Genomic DNA, 19,695 nt, shown 5'->3' with positions numbered 1-19,695 from the left:
AGTTTCCAAATAAGTCTGAAGGACCTGATTAGCTAGATCAGATGTGTTTAATTAGGGTTGGAGCTAAACTCTGCAGGGCTGTGGCCCTCCAGGAATTGAGTTTGACACCCCTGGTTTAGATAGATTAAGATTTTTTTTTTTTTTTTTTTTTTTTTTTTTTTTTTTTTTTTTTTTTTAAACCTTTCTCTAAATCCTTATGTCTGTCCTCCAGGTCTGGTGATGCTGCTACAGGATCCAGATCCTCTCGTGCGAGTGAAAGCTGCTGAAGCCATGGGTCATTTTCACTGACATTACATCTACTCTGCAGCCCATCAGATTAGTCTTTGATTTTAAGTTTTTTGCTTTGGATAAGGAGGAAGCTTTGAATTGTTGTTCTATAATAACCCTTGAAAGGTTATTATTATTGACCAAAGACTGTGCACTAGTTCTGTAAGAAAAGAGAAAAATAAAAAGAAGACATTCATTCACGTTACAGCACTTTTAAGTACTCTCAGATAAACGGTGTGTGATTCCTAGCCTGGGTTTTTCACCAGCGGTGGTTTTTAATGTGAGGTACGTACCTGCGAGCCCTTTAGAAGCTAGACTTACAAAAGTTTGTACGCGAGTACACTGATATTGCTGATATTACTTGCTTGACCATTCCTCTAGCATGCTAAATGCGTACCACCTCATTAAAAACATATGTAGGATGAATCAATATGTTTTAAACCAACATCAACACTGCAAGGTTTTTCTGGTAATAAAATCAGATGTACTGCTCAGTTAAGAGTTTAATCCTATAAAAAAAGCAGGTGGTTGAGTCATATTGACCGCCATAAACCTTCAGCAATAAATCACCCTAATAGGGATGTGCATTAGCATAAGCTGCTCAGCCATTAACTGCAACTGAAATCTCCTGTACTGAAATCCACAATCAAAAATGATATTTAAATAAGCATTTATAGTGTTTTTGCTGTGACTTCTATGGTTCTGATTGTATCTCATGCACTATAGTGGAACTAACTCAATTGTGCTTCCTTCTCGACCAAGTCATAAAAGTAGACAAAAACAGTGCCAAAACATAGATTTATAAAAGATAAATCGTACTCTAATAGATGTTAAAAGATCTCTGACATGTTTCATACTCATTTTGTGCAGCGTCTGTGTTGCTGAAGCACCAGTGCTGGCCTTTCTATGGCACTTGTCTTGTTCCGTTTTGTAAATTATATCTGTGAAATTGATGTTAATTCACAAGTGTGGCCACTGTTTCAGAGTTAGAGCATGAAGAGTATTGAATGAAATAAAGTCAATTCATGATGTTTCATCTTAATAAATAGGACAAAAGTGATGGAAAGGTAACTGCTTTTACAAAATTGTTACTTGTATAATGTCCTTTTACAGTAGCAGCAGTTGAATGTGTGTATATACGCAAATCAATCAGATTAAGAGAATTCTGATTCTCTATGAGATGCTATGTAAACACAAAATCGCAAATTAAACAGTTGATGTAGTGGGTCTGTTTCAATGTAAATGGCCTCACAAAGTCTTCATTCCTTCAGCTTTTTAATATTTAATGAATCTTGGCATTAAAGAATTAGGGAGAAAACCCTTTGTAAACTGCATGGGAGTGACTCCCAGTGAGAAAGTGAAATATCATTACATTTTGTCTTAGTATATACACTACCATTCAAAGGTTTGGGGTCATTAGGTCTTTTTTTATTATTATTGTTTTAAAAGAAATGAACACTTTTATTCAACAGGGATGCATTAAATATATCACAATAGAAAATAGTTACAAACATATTGCACAACATTGCTGTTTCTGGTCATAGCATCTCAAGAATAAGAAAAAATTCAAAAATATTTAAAAAAAAATCTTACCGACCCCAACCTTTTGAACATAATAGGCCTATCTATAAATAGTTTTCTGCAAAACAGTGGGTCCAGTTTGGCGTATGAAGAAGAGCTGCAGCTCTGGGTTTAGAAAGTGAAAGAAAAGAAAAAAACAACATTACAACCCCTTTATTGCTCAGGGTGTTGAATATGTATTAGCACAAGTCAATCAAATTAAAATGTTTACTAAGGACACAGACCATTAATCTAAATACTTTAGAATTTAGCAATTAGTGGCAGTTATTCCATTTGGCCAGGAACCCAGTGTGATAATGATACTGGAATTAATTCCTGGATAAATCCGAAAGATTGTGTTTGTGTCTCGGATGGATTTCAGAGCCACCGAAGGCTTCTGCTTGGCGATCATGGTACTGGGCATGGTGTCATGTTTGCATCTTCTCATTAATTTGTTTTTATATGTCTTTTGTTTCCTTTTCGACTAAATTGTTTTGTATCATGTAATAGAGGTGATCTCTGGATGATGGAGATGAGAATATGTACAACTGAATCATTAAAGTTACTCTAAATGACCACCAGGAACTGTCATGTTGGTTTAATTTATGAGATCTGAAAATTATATAGAAAATCGAACTAAACTAATAATATCTATCTATAAAATAAATTAATAGTAGTCAACATATTAAAAGCTGTCTCTGGGGCAAAAATGTACTAATATGTAGGCCTATATCTTTAAGATAATAAAGCGTACCATTTAGGTATATCAGGTACAATGATTGACCTTTTAGCTTTTGTAAAATATACAAATACAATACATTTTATAAAGGTTTTTGAACTTTTTACTTTTTAATGGAGGCTATGAGGGATAGACGTGTTTACAAAATTTTCACAATATAGAGGATCGTTAAATTATGATTTTAATATTTTTATTGTTTGATAACCGTATTAACAAAGAAATGAGAAACTATTACCGAACTACATTGACTATTTTCACAGGCTATAGCACGTCCTTGTGAATATGGTAGTGCCTTGGACAACTGTGTAAATACCATGGTATTCGTTAAGTAAAATAGTATTAATTCATATAAAAGTATCATGATATTAGATCGTCATTATGGTATCGCAACAGCACTTTTCTGTACTGTGGAATAAACTGTGCGTATTTCACTTCCAGAGTTAGCCACAAGAGGCCGCCACAATGTGTCTTAAAGAAGCCCCTTGACACTTCCAGCATTAAAAGCTGACTAACAACATAAATGACCGGCCTAACTGAATGAGATTGCTCATCCAACAATAATTCTACTGGACCAAAAGGTCAAAGCTACCTTGATTAGATTCTGATTTTCAAAATCACATTACATTTGCAGGCAAATAGAAAGGCCTTTTAATCCTTAATGAAGGTGTTTGAAAGATTAGAGGCAGGACTACATGAGATTGTGACTGTGGACACGTGGTGTGTACCTGAGGGTAATTTTCTCTGTTGGATGCGCTGGCCGTCCTTCTCCCTAATCAAGCTGATCTTGCCTTTCGGCTCACGTCTATTGACTCTCTCCACCTATTCTGCCGGCTATAGCAGCAAGATTAGCCTTCATTTGTTTGCAGTTTGATAGCGTTTTCATTGTGCATATCCCTCAAATTTAAAAATAGGCAGAAAATAGGGAAATGTTGTGTGTGTGTGTGTGTGTGTGTGAGAGAGAGAGAGAAAGAACTGGAGCACATGGGATACGTGAACTTTTAAAGCGTCCTCTCCTCCATCATCCTATGTGCCTGATGATTCAGGTTGTGAATAACTCTCTTCTGTTATTAATTCAGTTCCTTTCATCATAGCAATTTTTATGACAGGGCCTTCTGCATTAAAAACAAGCTGAAGCATCAGAAAACTCCTCAAGGCTTCATTTAAATCTGTGAGAGGAGCCAAGTTCTGGTGTTCGTCTGATATAATCAGCACACACTGTACTGTATTCCTGCAGTTTACCTGCAGAACTGAGCATTACACTGAACGATGTATGTAACATTTAATTATATCACTTATAAATGGCTCAGAGCTCTTGAATGCACCGATTCTGGCCTTATAAATAGTAATCCTCTGAAATTTCTTTGTACCTACAGAGCAAAAATTAGAGTACATGCTGTTTATTTACTTTTTATCGACCCTATTTTCAGAATAATTTTCCAAATGCTATTTTCTGTCAGTATTACTTTACAGAAGCCAGATTGTTTATTCTATACAAACGCTCCGATTTCTGCACCGTAATGATTTCCGAACCCTTTCAAGGGAAAGTTTCTATCTCCTGCTCATTCCCCCTCTCTATCCATCCTTCTGGCTCTCCCTCACCCTTTCTCTGAAATTACACTCATTCATTCCCCCGTGTCAGGGCAGGAGAGAGAGACAGCGAGTGCGTATCTGCAGTTGACCTGGCTCTCTGAGAACATATGGATCTAATCTAAGACTCGATTGCTTGGCTCACATGTGATAGTGCCCATCAATTCATACCCTGTGATGCAATGGGAGAAAATCCTTCCAGAGTTCTGAGGGTATTATATTTCAGTGCGGATGATGCCGGAGCAGACCAGGGCAAAATAGATTGTGGCCTCATGGATGTTAAAACTTTTTCTAAATGTAATGCTGCATTAGTTGCTGCTTTTTCAAGGAATATCGCCTTAGTTTAGGTAGACATTTTGTTTAAACAGTAACCAACAGTAAGTAAAGTTTTATTTTTTGATGACTTGATCCAGGCCTGTTGCTGAATTTCACAACCCTAGGCCCAATACCAGGGATTTTTTCAGCTGTGGGCCCATCAATTATAGTTGATCTCAAACTGATTTTTTGTGAAATTATGAAAGAACAAAAATAGCTGAGCTAAATTGTGGGTTAAAATTATTCCACTATCAGACTAACCACTGTGATATTGATAAGGAGTTTTAACATCTATTATTAATATGTGTACTATACACATTGTTTTAGGCAAAGCTCAGTTTTATAAAACGTCTACAAAACACTCTATCCAGCAAGAGTCTTTGGCCAACACTATTAAAAATAAAGTTTTTTTCCTCAGTGATACAATAGAAAAACATTTACTGCTCCCTAAAAAAAAGAAACGAGAGACATTTTTTACTTAGTGTGAAGAACATTTTAATAATCTGAAGAAACGTTTTAGATTATTAATCCATAAATGTATAGATATTAAAGGGTCTTCATGAAGCCACAGATGCCAATAATGAAACTTTATTTTAAGAGTGAAGAGAAAAATCCCGACTGGATCTCAGTGAGACATTTTAATAAGCCTGACCCATCTGTACTGGCCATTATTTGGTTAATAATGCTCTCTTTTTAATGAGGAATCACGACTGTTAATAGAGTCTTAATTAACCAGAAATCACTCACTCCTTTAAACTAATTAAACAACATTTGATCTGTTTTATCAGAAGGACTCTTAAATTGTTTTCAGTAGTTGAAGAGGACAAACGTCCTTCAGGGAGAGAGGAGAATTATTTTGTCAAGAGGACATTCAGAGAATTACTCTGCCTCTCCAAATTAAACGTCTGGTTGAGCCACTCAGAATCAATTTAAAGTGTCGCTCTGGTAGAGGACAAGCTACCTTTGCGTGTTAATAACTGTCAATTAATGAATTCAACTCTCAGATGGTTAAACTCATCACAGCTCTGCGCCGTTGTCTAATATTAATGCTAATGATGTCAAGATCTTCTGAGGGCAAACATGTTGAAATTGCTCATAATGGTTCAGAAATATGTGTCTAAGGAGAGGACAGCCGGTTTGGAGACTAAGAGGTGATAATTGCATGCTGCTGTGATGTCAGCGTGTTCTGACTCCTTTTAATTCTGACCCAGGATCACAGAGAAAAGTTAGCCTCTCTTTGGGTCAACAAGAAGGCATTTGCAGAGACTGAGGGAGAGATTAGGCCTTGCATTCCTGGACAAAGTCACAGTTTCACAGACAGAAAGATACCTGCGTCTTATTAAATTCCCTTTTAGGCAAGTTAGTTGACATTGGCCCTTTTAGGCCAGTGCTGCTTTGCCGCTGAAAACTACATTAATTCAACTGGTACATACAGTTTTATTCCTTCCAAACTTAAATGTTTGGTTTTCCATAATGTATTCTACATTGTTGTAGCAAATTCAGTTGATTTGGGCATGTAATGTAATTTTCTAGCAAATATGTATGCAAAAACAAAAAGTAAAGAAAATATATTTTATATATAAAATACAAATATAAATATTTCAGGCAAAAAAAAAAAAGATAAAAAATAAAAATTGATAATTCTTTTGTGGTTGTGAAATGTTCATTTGGGGGGAAAAAGTCTTATTGTTGATTCCTTATTGAGATGAAATGTTCCCTTAATGTTCACATAAAAAACTGTTTGTTTTAAAACGTTCAGAGAACATTCAGAAATAACATTTTCATACGTAACAGGAATGTTACTTCAAAATTATATTTCCGTTACAAACCCCAGAACTGGCCTGCGAGATGAGGAACTGAACCTTGCAAATTGCACTCATGAAGTCACAATTTGTGATCGTTTGCTCTGTTGCTTTTTACATCATTCTTTTATCTAAAACGATTCAGACAGTGTCTGCAAATAAACGACACTGTCGCTGAGAGCAAGTCATTCTTAGTGAGCTTCCCCCAGTGTGACTAGGTGAGCCCTGGTCCGGTTCGGTTGCTGGAAGTGGTCTAATAAATCCTCGTTAGGTTGCTGGAAGGACCGTTGAGTGATGATGAGCTCACCAGTGATCTCACATACACATTGGGCTGCTTGTTAGTCAGAGGAAGGCAGAACAATCGAGAAGTGTAAGAGTAAGAAAAGGCGAAGCAGACACAGAGAAAGAATGAAGTTTGTGCAGGTCAGACTGATGCTTGCGGCCCTCCGTGTCCTGAGTTGGCTGCTTGTTAGTACGCTAGGACCTCTGTCTTCCTTCGCCTCCCCTCCCCTCCATCTCCGCTGGCCCCGTGTGCTCCTGGATGGCCAGGGGTCACTCCCAGCCAATTTAGAGTGATGCACATCTACTCTGTCAGCCGCCAGCTTCCACACCGAAAATAATTACCGAGTGAGCATCTGCTGTCCCTGAGAGACGAACGATAGAGTCTGACACAAGCAGGACGGAGATATTCCACACTCCGTTTCTCTTTCCCCCCTCTAAATGGTGGAGCAGGCCCAGAGGAGGCTATAGAGAGAGAGAAACACCTGGTGAAATTCTCCCTCAGTGATCTGTGCATATGCTTAATAACTTTGCTCTGTAGTTAATTGGAATAATTGCCCGCAATGCTCTCGGAGAAAAAGAGCGCGGGATGCCCTGAGGAGAAAGGAGGAGGGAAAGACTGCAGCGCATGCAAATACTGTACATGTTTCTGTCAACTCAGACTCAAAACATATATGTGACCTGGACCTACTCGTGCTCTGGTGACAAAACAATGGCGGACGGTTGACAGCTCACTCAGGGCGGGTCTAAGGTAAGACGGCAGTGACAATCAACAATCGTGGGAGGGGCCTTGGCCTGTGTGACATCACACAGCCAAGAATCTGAGAATGGCTCGATTTTAGAAATGGCTCATGATTTATCAATATTTTTAATATTATCAATTTTATATATTTATTTATATTAATATATTTATCAATATATATATTTTTTTATTATTATAGGGTGGTTGTGTACACATACTGCCAAGACACATTTCAGTTCAAACAATATGTAAAAGTAAATTTTGCACCCGATGACCCTTTTAAAAGTAACCTCTTGCAACATGACAATTGCAATGCTGAAAATGCGTTACAAAACAGCGACCCCCCCACCCCTAAAAATTGCACAGTGGACTGCAAAGCCTGCACCTTTTCAAACATAAGAATTGGCATTGCCATAGATTATTCAGCCTTTTCTTTTAATGGTGCATTTCTAATGATTATATGGCTTTATGCATCAGTTCCTACTGTGTGTGTTCTTACATCATCTCTTGTAGGCCTACTTGTTAATGTCATTTGAACCTGTGTCACCTTCATTGTTTGATCCGTGCCTAATAACAGTGTTTGCTGTCCAGATCATTCCAGGTTGAGTGTCTTTACACTTAAAACAGAGCCATGCATGCTTGCTGTGGTCTGTGGCTGTGACCTGTCATCAATGATGAAACACTGATGGGGCAGAAAGGTGAGCTGACTGTCATCGTTACACAGAGGGGGTTGCTACCCTTTTCTGTCATCTCTTTGTCTCAGAACCACACATTCTAAGGCTTAATGTATGTGCCCTTGTGGTAAATGTACTCTTATAAAGGCCCCTTTTTCTTATTTTATATAGAATTTTAAATAAAATACTGTTAAATGTATCATTAAATGTTTCAAAGGGGTGTTTGTCCTCCATATCAGAGGATATGAGAGACAGGAGAAGACTTGACGCCATTACTGGTAAGTGATATTGTGAGTAACCGATGCTCACTAGTAGTTAATTGCTGGTGAGCGATGTTTTAGTGTACTGGAATGGTTTTGATAATTGGATAGAAATGGCTCACTTGCCAGTGTATTAACTACTTAACCAGGGATGCACTGAGACAAACCCCGTGACTCTATTAGTAATGATAGGAATACCTGAAGATCTGCCAGTCTAGAAGCAGCAGATATTTTGTACTACAGCTGTATTGTGGAATGTGCATAATATTACATTTTTATGCTGGAACAATTGTTGATGAAGTTATTTTTGTTTGAATACACTACATAAAGTGTTGTACTTTCATGAAGAAAGTAAGATATCAAAGTTTTGCTGTTGAGAAATAAGAGACAGACAGTTAAAAATAGCAGAACGGGTCCAGATGTTGTGCTTGTGGACAGCTTATTAACAGACCTAAGTGTGTGATGCTGCGCCTCAGGCGCTAAAACGTCCCAGAGCTCTGCAATAATGTCCACAATAGAGACTAATAAAAACACACATTTCCACTCTTCTCATCACACAGCGAGATGAAGCAAGTTAAAGTAACTGAAGTTTGACTCGAAATACCACACTTAACTTGTTAATCTTTGAGCTGCCTTTTGCCTTATACTGTACATGTCAGTCTTGCCTCTTTTCATAGTTTAAAGCTACACATTGTTTTGCATCTAAGCCTTAAGACTTTACACTGCACATTATGAGCAGCTTTGATTTTGTATAATAACTCTTTTTATTTTTCATGGTAAAATAAGATTCAATCAATATGGGAGTGGAGAGAATTTTTGTTGAAAGTTAATATTTATATCAATGTATATTTGCATTGCTCTTTGTATACACACACACACACACACACACACAACTTAAAAATAATTAATTTAAATGTTCAAAAATACATTTATGTTGCATTTAAAACTCCATGTGTTCTCTCAGCTTGCATGAGCATGATGCTTATGTATACAAATATTTGAAACAGGACTTGTGTGATCGATTGCTGCCATAACATTAATGACCCATCAGTGAACCTACAGAGGCTAATGCATGTCATGTATTGTATGCACTGTTCACTTATTCAGCCGCTCAGTAAATACATTACCCTTACATGCATTTTGTATGTTGTATTATTGAACGATTAGTGCTCTGCGCTGCTTTACTGTACATTATTCAGGTGCAGCTTATCCTTGTAGACACCAGCACGTATGTAACACGACTTCATACATATGTATGGGTGCTGCTGACATACTGCGAGGCCGCATGTAACAGAGGCCATGTGCCTCGCGCTTCTTCACACACGGTCCTGCACGCCTCTACAGGAAGAGCTCTAGCCTGTTTGTCAGTTGAATATGTTTATTTCAGGGCTATTTTAATTATAGCTCATTGGAGTGTGTCACTTCACTTGTGGAGTGTGTGCGTGTGAGTGTTTGCGTTTGAGCTTGCTGGGTGTAACTCCCAGGTCTTTATGTGAGAGAAGTACTCGTTCATCACTGTCTCGGGGGACAAAGGAAACCTGTAGCGCATGCTAAGTGGCCCAGCCCTCCGCATGGCTCTAAGAATACATTAAGGTACACACACACAGCCTAGCACATGGCTGCCAGAATATATTAGGCTCTACACACACACACACACATACACACATATATCCCCGTGATAATGAGTGCTGAATTCTTGATGCTTTCCTTTCTCATTCTCTCCTATTAGCGTGCCGCAAAATCAGTATTGAGTGGACTGATAAGACACTCGTATGGACAATAGACGCCTCCTTTGTTTGGTGGCGTGCTTGTTTATTATTCAGTTGCATTGTAAGACTGCTTGCTTTTGCTCCCTGGCATGTGCTGTCGCTTTCTCAGTGTCTCTCATTCACATAAACGCTTCTCTGACCGTGTCTTTTGTCTTCTTTCTAGTGTAGTGAGCTTGTTTTGGATGGCCACATACATAAACAGGCATGCTGTGATTCCAAAGCAGCGCTTCTCAAGCTTTCAACATAAAAACAAAAATTAAGGAAAAATTAAGGAAAACCCCGCATCTGGAACCCATCAAATGAACATCATGTTTTTCATATAATACACTCCAACGGCTTTTTTGTATTTATTTCTTTACATTTCATTTAATAAATTATGAAACTGAAAATCAAAATGACTTTATCTGATAGAAATTAATATTGTATAATTTCATAAATTAATGTTAAAGCAGACAGTTAATTCTAGAGATGAGTGGAACTAAGCTAAAAATAAAGACAATTTCAATTAAAATATTACGAATTAATTTTTCATTTATTGAAACCAAGCTGAAATAAAATAAATATTTGATGAAGAAATGTTGCCATCGCAATGAACTATAATATAATGTAAAGTTAAATAACAATGTAGTTTTGGTAAATTACCAAACTTACTGAAACTGAAATAAAAATATATTAAAGCTAAATAAAAATATAGCAAACATAATAAAAAAGACAAAAGCAAATAAAGTTACTAAAATATATTAAAATTAAAATGTCAACTGAAAATATAAAAATATAATATAATAATAAATAATACTTATATAAAGTTAGGTAAAATATTTAAATAAAACATTTAACACTGTTATTAAATTGTTGGTGTTTTTTATAATTTAACATCAGATGACAGAAAAGTTAATCTAAATGTAAAAAACAGCATATACAGTGCTATTAAATATACAGTATATAAAAATACTGATAAATATTTGTCTGATACTCTAATATTGGTCAATTATATTATCAATTTTATTAATCTCTGTCAAATATATTATTTTATTTATTTTGATCTCTTTGTTTTAAACGCTCACTCATATCACAGACCACTTGGAACCCTTCACGGACCACCAGTGGAGCTCAGTTTGAGAAGCATTGTCATTACATATGTCATTGGTTCTCTAATGGTGGATATATTCACAATCGTGTGTGTGTTTTAGGGTGCACTCCCATCAGGCCTAGCTGGTGGCAGGGCTCTTATCAGACAATGTCAGACGTCTGGGGCTGCCAGTTTGTTTCGTACCGATAGCGACTAAATTAAATCTAGATCCTCCACCAAATATTTCCCTTATGGTGTCAATAATTGTCCCTGTCAACGGCTGCAAAACCGTAATAGACACTCAGCCAGGCTGACCCACGGCTGCCGTATGTTTTGCTCTTGCTTTTGTTTGTGTTGGCCGTAACAGCACACTAGAAGTGAAGTGATGTGTTCGTAAAGCCTATTGCTGCTTGTTTTTGTGTGATGGTCCAGACTGCTTTCAAACCTACCAGGCTCTTTTGTCACTGAGTATATATAAGCCCCCCTCTCTACACTCCCACCTTCCTTTGCTCCTCTCTCCCTTTGTTGCTCTAGCACAGCATTAATATGGTGAATAGGCACTTCAGGGTTATTTGGGAGCTTTTCAGGGAAGTGTAAGCAGAGGGGAGAAGGAATAATGAGGTGTGGTGGCACAAAACAGACTAAATGAAGAGATAAGACAAGATTATTATTGTGGAAATAGCAAAGTCAGCAAACCTCCTTCAGGGTTCTGCATAAATCTAAAATTACAGAATTATAAAATTATAAGCAGCAGCATTGGCATCTCATGCACCAACCAGCTTGTGAATCTTTACTTTTTATCACTACATTTTATTTCTTTCTTTTTTTTTTTTCCTGAAAGTTTTTTATTTTATTTTATTCAATTGCATGCACATGCTGTGAATGCTTTGAATTTCAAAGAGTTGCAAGTGTTGAATTATTTGTGGAAAAAACTCAAATGCTATGAATTTATTCATCCCAAAATAATCATGCATATTCATGAGTCCCGTCTGCATAATATTTGGGGGGAGGGGCAGACACAATAGTGGGTACAAAGCAAATCTGGTATCTGATATCATTTCTGACATCATCTCTTTTGAAAATCTTGGTCAGTTTAGACTTTATTTTCTCACCAGAATAAAAATGAGTAAAATTTAATTTCCAAATTAGGCCATTTACATGTTATATGTATATATATATATATATATATATATATATATATATATATATAAATATTTACAATGTGAGCTCTATAAAAGCTGTGACCCATGTAAACGGGAGATAAGCAGGGTGAAAATCAGCCTGCAGCAGCAGGTAGCCTGTATTGAGGACAGCAGACATCACCCCTCCTCCGTAACACAAACAAGCACACAACTGCTCTGATTTTGAGCTCTGAGGAGGCAGAGACATTAAAAGTTTATTCTACTGCAAAATAGTCTGTATTTCTAAATGCTTTTAGAGAACAAGTGTGGGTTTACACATAGTTATGCTGTGGAAGCAGAAGTGTTTGTCTATAATAAAAGCTCCTCGGGGAATTGTTTTTGTTTGTGAATGCGGTGAAGTGGTTGGCATAGGATTCCACAGAGTTCTGTAAGACATCTTTACTGCAATTGATTTCATTTTAATGGGTTGCGTTCTTCTTTGAGAACATTTTTTGCGTTCCTTTCTCTTTTTTATTTCTTTCTCTTGCCTTTTCATTTTAATTTCCTTCCCTTCCTTTACGTTTTCTGTTTCTGTTCTCTTTTCTTTTATTTCTTTTCTTTTCCTCTTTTTCTTTTGTTTCTGTTTACTTTCCTTTATTTTCCTCTTTTCCTTTCCCCTGTGTTTCCTGTTTTTGTCCTAATTTTTCTTTTCTAATCCTGTATGTTTCTTTTACCATTTTCTTTTTTTTTTTCTTTTCTTGTACTTTATTTCCTTCCATTTTCCACTTTTTCATTTCCTACTACTTTCCTGTATCCTCAAATTGCTTTTTCATTTAACTTCCCTTTCTTTTTTTGTTTTCATATCCTTTTTCCTTTTGTCTTTTCCTGTTTCCTTTCCTCCTTACTTTTCCACGCAATTCCATGTTTTATTTCCTTCCCATTTCCTATTTTTCTTTCCCGTTTCCTTCCTTTGGGTTTTTCATTATACTTTTCCTCACTTCCCTTCACTTTTTCTTTTCCCTTTGTTTCCTTCCCTTTTCTTTTTCTTTTTCTTTACTTCTTTCCCTTTCCTTTCCTTTCCTTTCCTTTCCTTTCCTTTCCTTTCCTTTCCTTTCCTTTCCTTTCCTTTCCTTTCCTTTCCTTTCCTTTCCTTTCCTTTCCTTTCCTTTCACAACTGGTTTGTGATTTAGCATGATGCTTCAAATTACATCTGTTAAAGAAAAAATGGACCCAGTAGATAATATTAGATGAGATCTGCTAAAGGCAATCCATTTTTTTTTTTTATGATTTTGGCATTCTATCCCTGTTTATTAAATCAGAGAAAATGCCCTCCCTTGGGAAGTTTTGGGCTTTTGACCAACGGCTGAAATCAATCCCACAACTGAAACGTTATGATGATATTGGACTCCCCACGAGGAGCAGTTTGGTCCAGGGAGACGTGGGTGAGATTTAGCTTTACTCTCATCTTTTTTATTCTTTCTTCCCCCATTACACATCTCCTTTATCCTGGCAGGTTGTCAAGCAACTGTTAGGTGGGCAGAAAAAAATGGGGTGGAGAATGGAAAGAGAGGCGATGGGGGAGAGAGGAGACAAGCAGATAAAGAGCAATCTCCTTGGCTGGTTGTGAGGGTGTAGGTACACTTAAGATGGTGACCCAGAACTTGATGGGCTACACTGTGGAAATAATCCTCTCAGGCACATCAAGAGACTCAGAAATCACTCATGGTCCAATAAAAACCCTCTTTCTCTGAGCCCCAGCCACCTCCATCACAACAAGGACATTAGAGAATAGGATTCTGAGTAGCACCAAAAACAGTTCTTCAGTTTGCTAGATATCTCCGTTAGGAACAACCAGTTCATGAGAGGATCTACCAGGAACAAGAGTGTAAAAAGGTTCTTACATTCATGAAAGATTAGTGTGAGTTAAGTTTAATATGTGCTTTTATGTGCCGTCCTACAGAAATATATTGTAAGAATTCTATAGATAGCACTTGGAACGATTTGCTGCCTAAGTACTTACAGTAATGTAGCTTTAAGAATAAGAATTCTTGAGGATTAAAATGCCTTAATGTGCTTACCAGAACAAAAACAGCTTTTAAAAAATCCTAGAAGTTGAGAAGGTGAGATTCACTGCTTTTGTAGACCTGAAAAGCTGTTTGATTTTAGTAATTAATAAAACTAGCAGATAGAAGCTTTATTCTGCCATGGTTAATTGTTTGATGACACTTTATTTAATAATTTTCTGTCATAATTTAGTCACTTTGGAATGTAAAATAAGATGTTTCAGGAATGTTGGTAAGTTTCATATCCCATTGACTTCAATTGTATGGACAAAAAAGAAACAAACAAAAAAACAGTGGAAGTCAAAGGGAATTTATTCTTCAAATTATCTTTTTGTTTTCTGCAGGTAAAAGAAATGCATACAGGTTTGGAATTACATAAGGGTGAGTGATGGACGAATTACATTTTTTGGGTGGAATGCCTTTAATCTTTTTTTTATATATATATTTTAAGTACAGTTTATAGTAGCAGAAAGGGATGAAGGCCATAAAGAGAAAATAAGGTTTTAAGCTTGTCTCAGCAGCCCACACAAACAGATTTCTCTCTGCTTTGGGATATAAAGATAGATTTTTGTCTTGCTACGTATTAAAAAGGTGTTAGTCAAAAGATGAGAATTTGATGTAACGTGTTGTCCTTTCCTTAGCATCGAACACACAATCAAATCTGCTTTTCAGCTTTGCTGACTAAAATGCCCCCAGCCCCCAAGGGATATCCAAGTTTAAATAATCTAGTCATAATCCATATCACCTCACTAAGCTTTACATAATCAAGTGAAATCTGCATGTTGCAACCCCCTTCACCCCTGCTGTGCTATAGGTCACATGTCCGTTGCATTAATATGTGCAGTGCCGCCCTGTTCCTGGGAGATCCACCGCTGCATCTGTGTGACCGGAATCCTGATAATTAGCTTGTGCTTTACAGATTAAGCCACCTGTAGTCAATGCACATGGCAGGAAGGTGACTTCTGATTGTGTGATTTTGATTTTGTCCTCTGTGTTGTCTGTTTTGCATGATAATGTGATGTAGTTTGTCTTCCTAGCCCAGAGAAGGTTTGATGTGATTGCGTTCAGTGAACGTTAAACACTATAAGTAAAACGTTTTTAAATCACTCATTCTTAAAACATCAGACCAAACATTTCCTACACTTTTACCAGCACTTATTTTTAAAAACGGCAATATTTGAACTGTAATCAGAGATGATCAAGAATTGTCTTTACAAAAATGTATAATTTAATCTTATTTACTGTTTATTTTAATAAAATTCTGAAATGATGTATACATACACAGGCCCATAACCAGCTATGAGGTCACGGAGGTCCGAACCTCGGTAAATTTTTCATGTTCAGAAATAAAATTTGTTCTCTGAATGACTAATTTGCTGTTAAACTCCTCATATTATAGTATGCATGACATGTATAATTCAGCTTAGACCGTTTGCCAGAATGTTTATGTAGCGTCCGTAATTGCTGCCTGAAGCCGGTGGAGTGAAGGAGGATTGAGAGAGAGCTGTAAGTGAGGGCGCGAGCGCAGCTTCTGTGTTGCCAGATTCAAGTATTATAAGCGTTTTGGACTTGTCTTTTCCACTAAATTTGACACTTTAGAATGTTTATAAAGTAGGACGTTGCAGTTTAGGGTCACCCATATCTTTATTTTATCTTAATTGCAAAAGATTTGAAATAATTTCAGTTTATTTTTATTTATTTATTATTTATTTTTTGTTTGTTTATATCTGGCAACAGCGCATCTCCGGCACTTAAACTGACAGTCAAATAAACAGGTTATTGCTGACACGATAGCACATTCGGTAAGGGAAACGCAAAAAATATCATGATATTATCTGTCACAAACGTCAAAAACAGTAGCATATAACACTAGTACACAGATCTGTAGAACAAGTAGGTTACAGAATGAAATGAAATACACAAACACTAGCTATGAAGAAGTCTATATGCTATGTCATTCATTATAGTAGCATAATTTTCACAAATCATGCTAAAAACATTCATAAGAGCACTTGACTAGACAGTGTTATCAGCTATATAACAATGGTTATTAATAAAAACTATAACAGTAATATGTATTGTTGCATGAATACATTAATAACAGCTGATAAAAATCCACCCCTAACATCAGTAAAGTATTATTTTTGTATTATTAGATTTTGATGCAATAAATAGGGTCTAAAAATGATCATCCATCCAAACATCTTTCACAAACATCTACAAGTCTGTCTCTTTAGAAGTGTTTGTATTTGTTGGGGTTATTAGCACAATTCTTTAAAGGTTTGGGGTCAGTATGTTTTTTAAAGTGTTTTTTTTTTATGTTTATCAGGACAACATTTATTTAATCAAAAATACAGTAAAATCAGTAATGTTGTGAAATATTACTAGAATTTAAAACAACTGTTTTCTATTTGAATCATTTTTTTAAATGTAATTTATTCCTTTGATGGCAAAACTGAATTTTTAGCAGTCTTCAGTGTTACATAATTCTTCAGAAATCTAATATGCTGATTTGGTGTTCAAGAAGCATTTTGTTCATTATCAATGTTGAAAATAGTTGTGCTGCTATATAAAAGTTTTCTTTAAAAAAAAATTTTTTTTAGAAAGTTTCTAAGTTTCGCAGTCAGTGAAATAACTGGGTGTTTCACACTGAATAAAAACCTATTTTATGCTCATAAATATCAACGAAAGCTGCTAAGATGAAAAAAAAAAAAAAAGAATATCTGACCGCCACTACTGAGACCTTTACAGTTTAGTTACACCCACAGCAAGCATACACCTGCTATTTCATATTTCCCACCTGTTGGTAAAAATACAAACTGAGATTAATTCTGAAGTGCAGTAGAATGTTTGCATTTGAAAGAAAGGTAGGTCGGTATTGTAGTTGCTGAAAGCAAAGTGGATCTTCACCAGTGTGTCTTTGTCTAGCATATAGATACTGAGAAGAAAGACAACAAGAACCCATTGAAGTGAAACAAAATAAACAGTGTCTTCTGGAGGGCTGTATATTCATTGAAGCCACTGAGGTAAAGAGGACCCTGTATAGAGTCAAGGTAAGTTCACAATAACATTCACAACCCTGTATCTCAGGCCTAAGAATATGAGGACACAAAGAGAACGTGAAATACAAGTAAAGCCAAGTTCACACTACAGGACTTTACACATCGGCAGATCGTTGTGCCGTTCAGACTACATGACTTGATTGTCTGTCTTTTAGTCATTGTGGTGTTCACACTATGTGACTCTATGTAAATTATCCGCAACCAGGGGTTACACACTACATGAGCTGACAACAACTCTGTCACCCAACTACTCGATTCGGTCCCTAAACCACGTTTTGTCATAAAAACACGCGAGAATTGACCGTTCGCAAAGAGCTTGATTGAAAGGTGATCTGACCAATCAGAACATGCCTGACAGCTGGCCAGTCTTCACAGAAATACGTTAAATAAATATGTGCTGAGGGTTAAGCTGTGCTGTTGTTGGCTGCCATGGTAAAGACAATAAGCTGAGGTATTTAAAAGTGCATGTTTTGCTTACCAGAAAATCTGGTCATGTACTGTATGCATAGCTTGCAGCGCTAAAGTTAAATGCTGAGTGTTAAATAATAAAATATGTTAAAAAATGTGCTCTTATCATTCTGTGGACAAAATGAACTTCGCCCCGATCGGGAGCTGTATGCACATGCACGCTCATCTGTTTACAATGCAGGTTAAGCTTCATGTCATCTTCCACTCATTAAACTATGACAGGTCCTACTGCAAAAAGACGGTCACTGCGACATTCGCAAAGTGATGAAACTATGGCGCTATGTGCTTTTTAAAACCATTTCATAGGTTTCACGTTATATTGTGGGCTCGGAAAATATGTAAATGCGCATGCCCAGTAGCCGCAGCTGTATCCCTTCTAGCCTTAACCCCAAATCAGACAGAAGTAGATTAACTTCGGTGGACTTAAAATGGTGTGTTCCGCGGTTGAAATTAAACACCTTCTGATGTTTATTCATGTTCATTTCGTGCATTAAGTAAATATGAAAAGACGATCGGTTCACGTGTTTGAACAGGCAGTGATCTGTCACGACACATTGAAGAGCTACAAAAAGGTATTTATTGTTTGAATTTCTTTAAAAATGATTCGATTTAAAAGCTGAGAGTCCTGAGACCTTGTTTCATATCAGCAGTAACCCGCTCGGTCTTCTCTGTCGGTGTGTGGTCAGTTTCCTCTCTGCTCTGCGATGTGTTTTTCACTGCGTGAGATAGAGTACAGTGCGAGTGTTTGTCAGTCATGGCAACAGTAACTATTGGTGGTTAATAAAAAATATAGCAGCCAAAGGCCTGTGAAAGATGCTTATGTGCAAAAATATAAGCGTTTTCTTTCAGCGAAGTTGCTGTTGTTTTTCTTCTGGTGACCTCAACCCATGCCTTGCTCTTTCATTGGCTGTAGCTCATCACCACACCTGACACCACGATGTCGAGTCGGCCGACCGGTCCAGATATTTGGCATGCTAGATATTTGTTTGGCGTCAGCGAGCGTCTTTGATGCATCGTTGTGTGTCATACATAAAGATCGCGAAGCGCCGATCACCCGCAGATTTTCCCCCGATTACAGCCCGACCTGTCGGCGAGCTCGTTAACTTGCAAATCGGTCTTAAATCGGGCTTAAAATCCTGTAGTATGAACTAGCCTTAAGAGTGAGAGCACCTCTTCACACTGCTATATCCTTATTATTATTGTAGACTCCTCTTGAATTATTGAACACTTCAGATCTTATGATTACTCAGATGCACTCAGAGGCTGAACAACTGACTCAGCCTTGACTTGTTGGGGTTACTTACAGCAATTTGCTTGTTTATTTTGCATTATCTATTGTTAAGCTATGGCAAGAATATGTGTACTAGATAACTCTGACAACTCCAAGTATTTTTAACACTCATTTTATGCAGATGTGACTTTGTTTTAATGTTTTAGGTACTAGAGACCCCATAATGTATGTCCAAATCTAATGGTACTATTAGTAAATGATCAAAATTCTATATTATTTTGCCTTTATAGTTTCTCTAACTTAATTAAAACCCTGCTGACTAATATGTAATATTAACCAATAATAATGTATAATATTGTGGCAACTAATATTATTGCTTTTTCTTTGACGACAGCAAAACCTGTCGTTGAAAAATACAAGTTGCATTAATGTGTATGTTCGTTGAAGTCATTTAATCAGTTATAATAAGATTTGAAAAAGTAATGAAGTATCAACAGTAAAAGTAAAGAAAAAAAGTAATTGTATGTAATGTTTTTTGAGCTGTGAGAATGGACATGCATTCATTTCATACAGTATGTCCCTTGTTTACTCACTATTTTGTTAAGAGATCTCCAAAGTAAAAGTCTTTACTCTTTCCAGCTGATTCTTATCACCAGAGCTGCTTAAAACCTGCTGCTTCCTCCACAA

At 36.7% G+C, this 19,695-nt stretch overlaps 1 protein-coding gene across 2 annotated transcripts in view; it reads left to right on the top strand.

Moving 5' to 3' along the window:
* Nucleotides 1-2,409, top strand: part of LOC306878260 (maestro heat-like repeat-containing protein family member 1) — a 37,652-nt gene extending 35,243 nt beyond the window's left edge. For both annotated transcript variants that reach the window (XM_079430495.1, XM_079430494.1), the window contains one exon: nucleotides 212-2,409. In XM_079430495.1, coding sequence (XP_079286621.1) covers nucleotides 212-288 — 77 coding nt within the window. In that variant the 3' untranslated portion in view covers nucleotides 289-2,409. The remainder of the gene's footprint in view (nucleotides 1-211) is intronic.
* Nucleotides 2,410-19,695: the final 17,286 nt, after the last annotated feature.

Source organism: Barbus barbus (assembly GCF_936440315.1).
Source record: "Barbus barbus genome assembly, chromosome: 12".
Classification (NCBI taxonomy): domain Eukaryota; kingdom Metazoa; phylum Chordata; class Actinopteri; order Cypriniformes; family Cyprinidae; genus Barbus; species Barbus barbus.
This window is presented reverse-complemented; position numbering and strand designations above follow the sequence as displayed.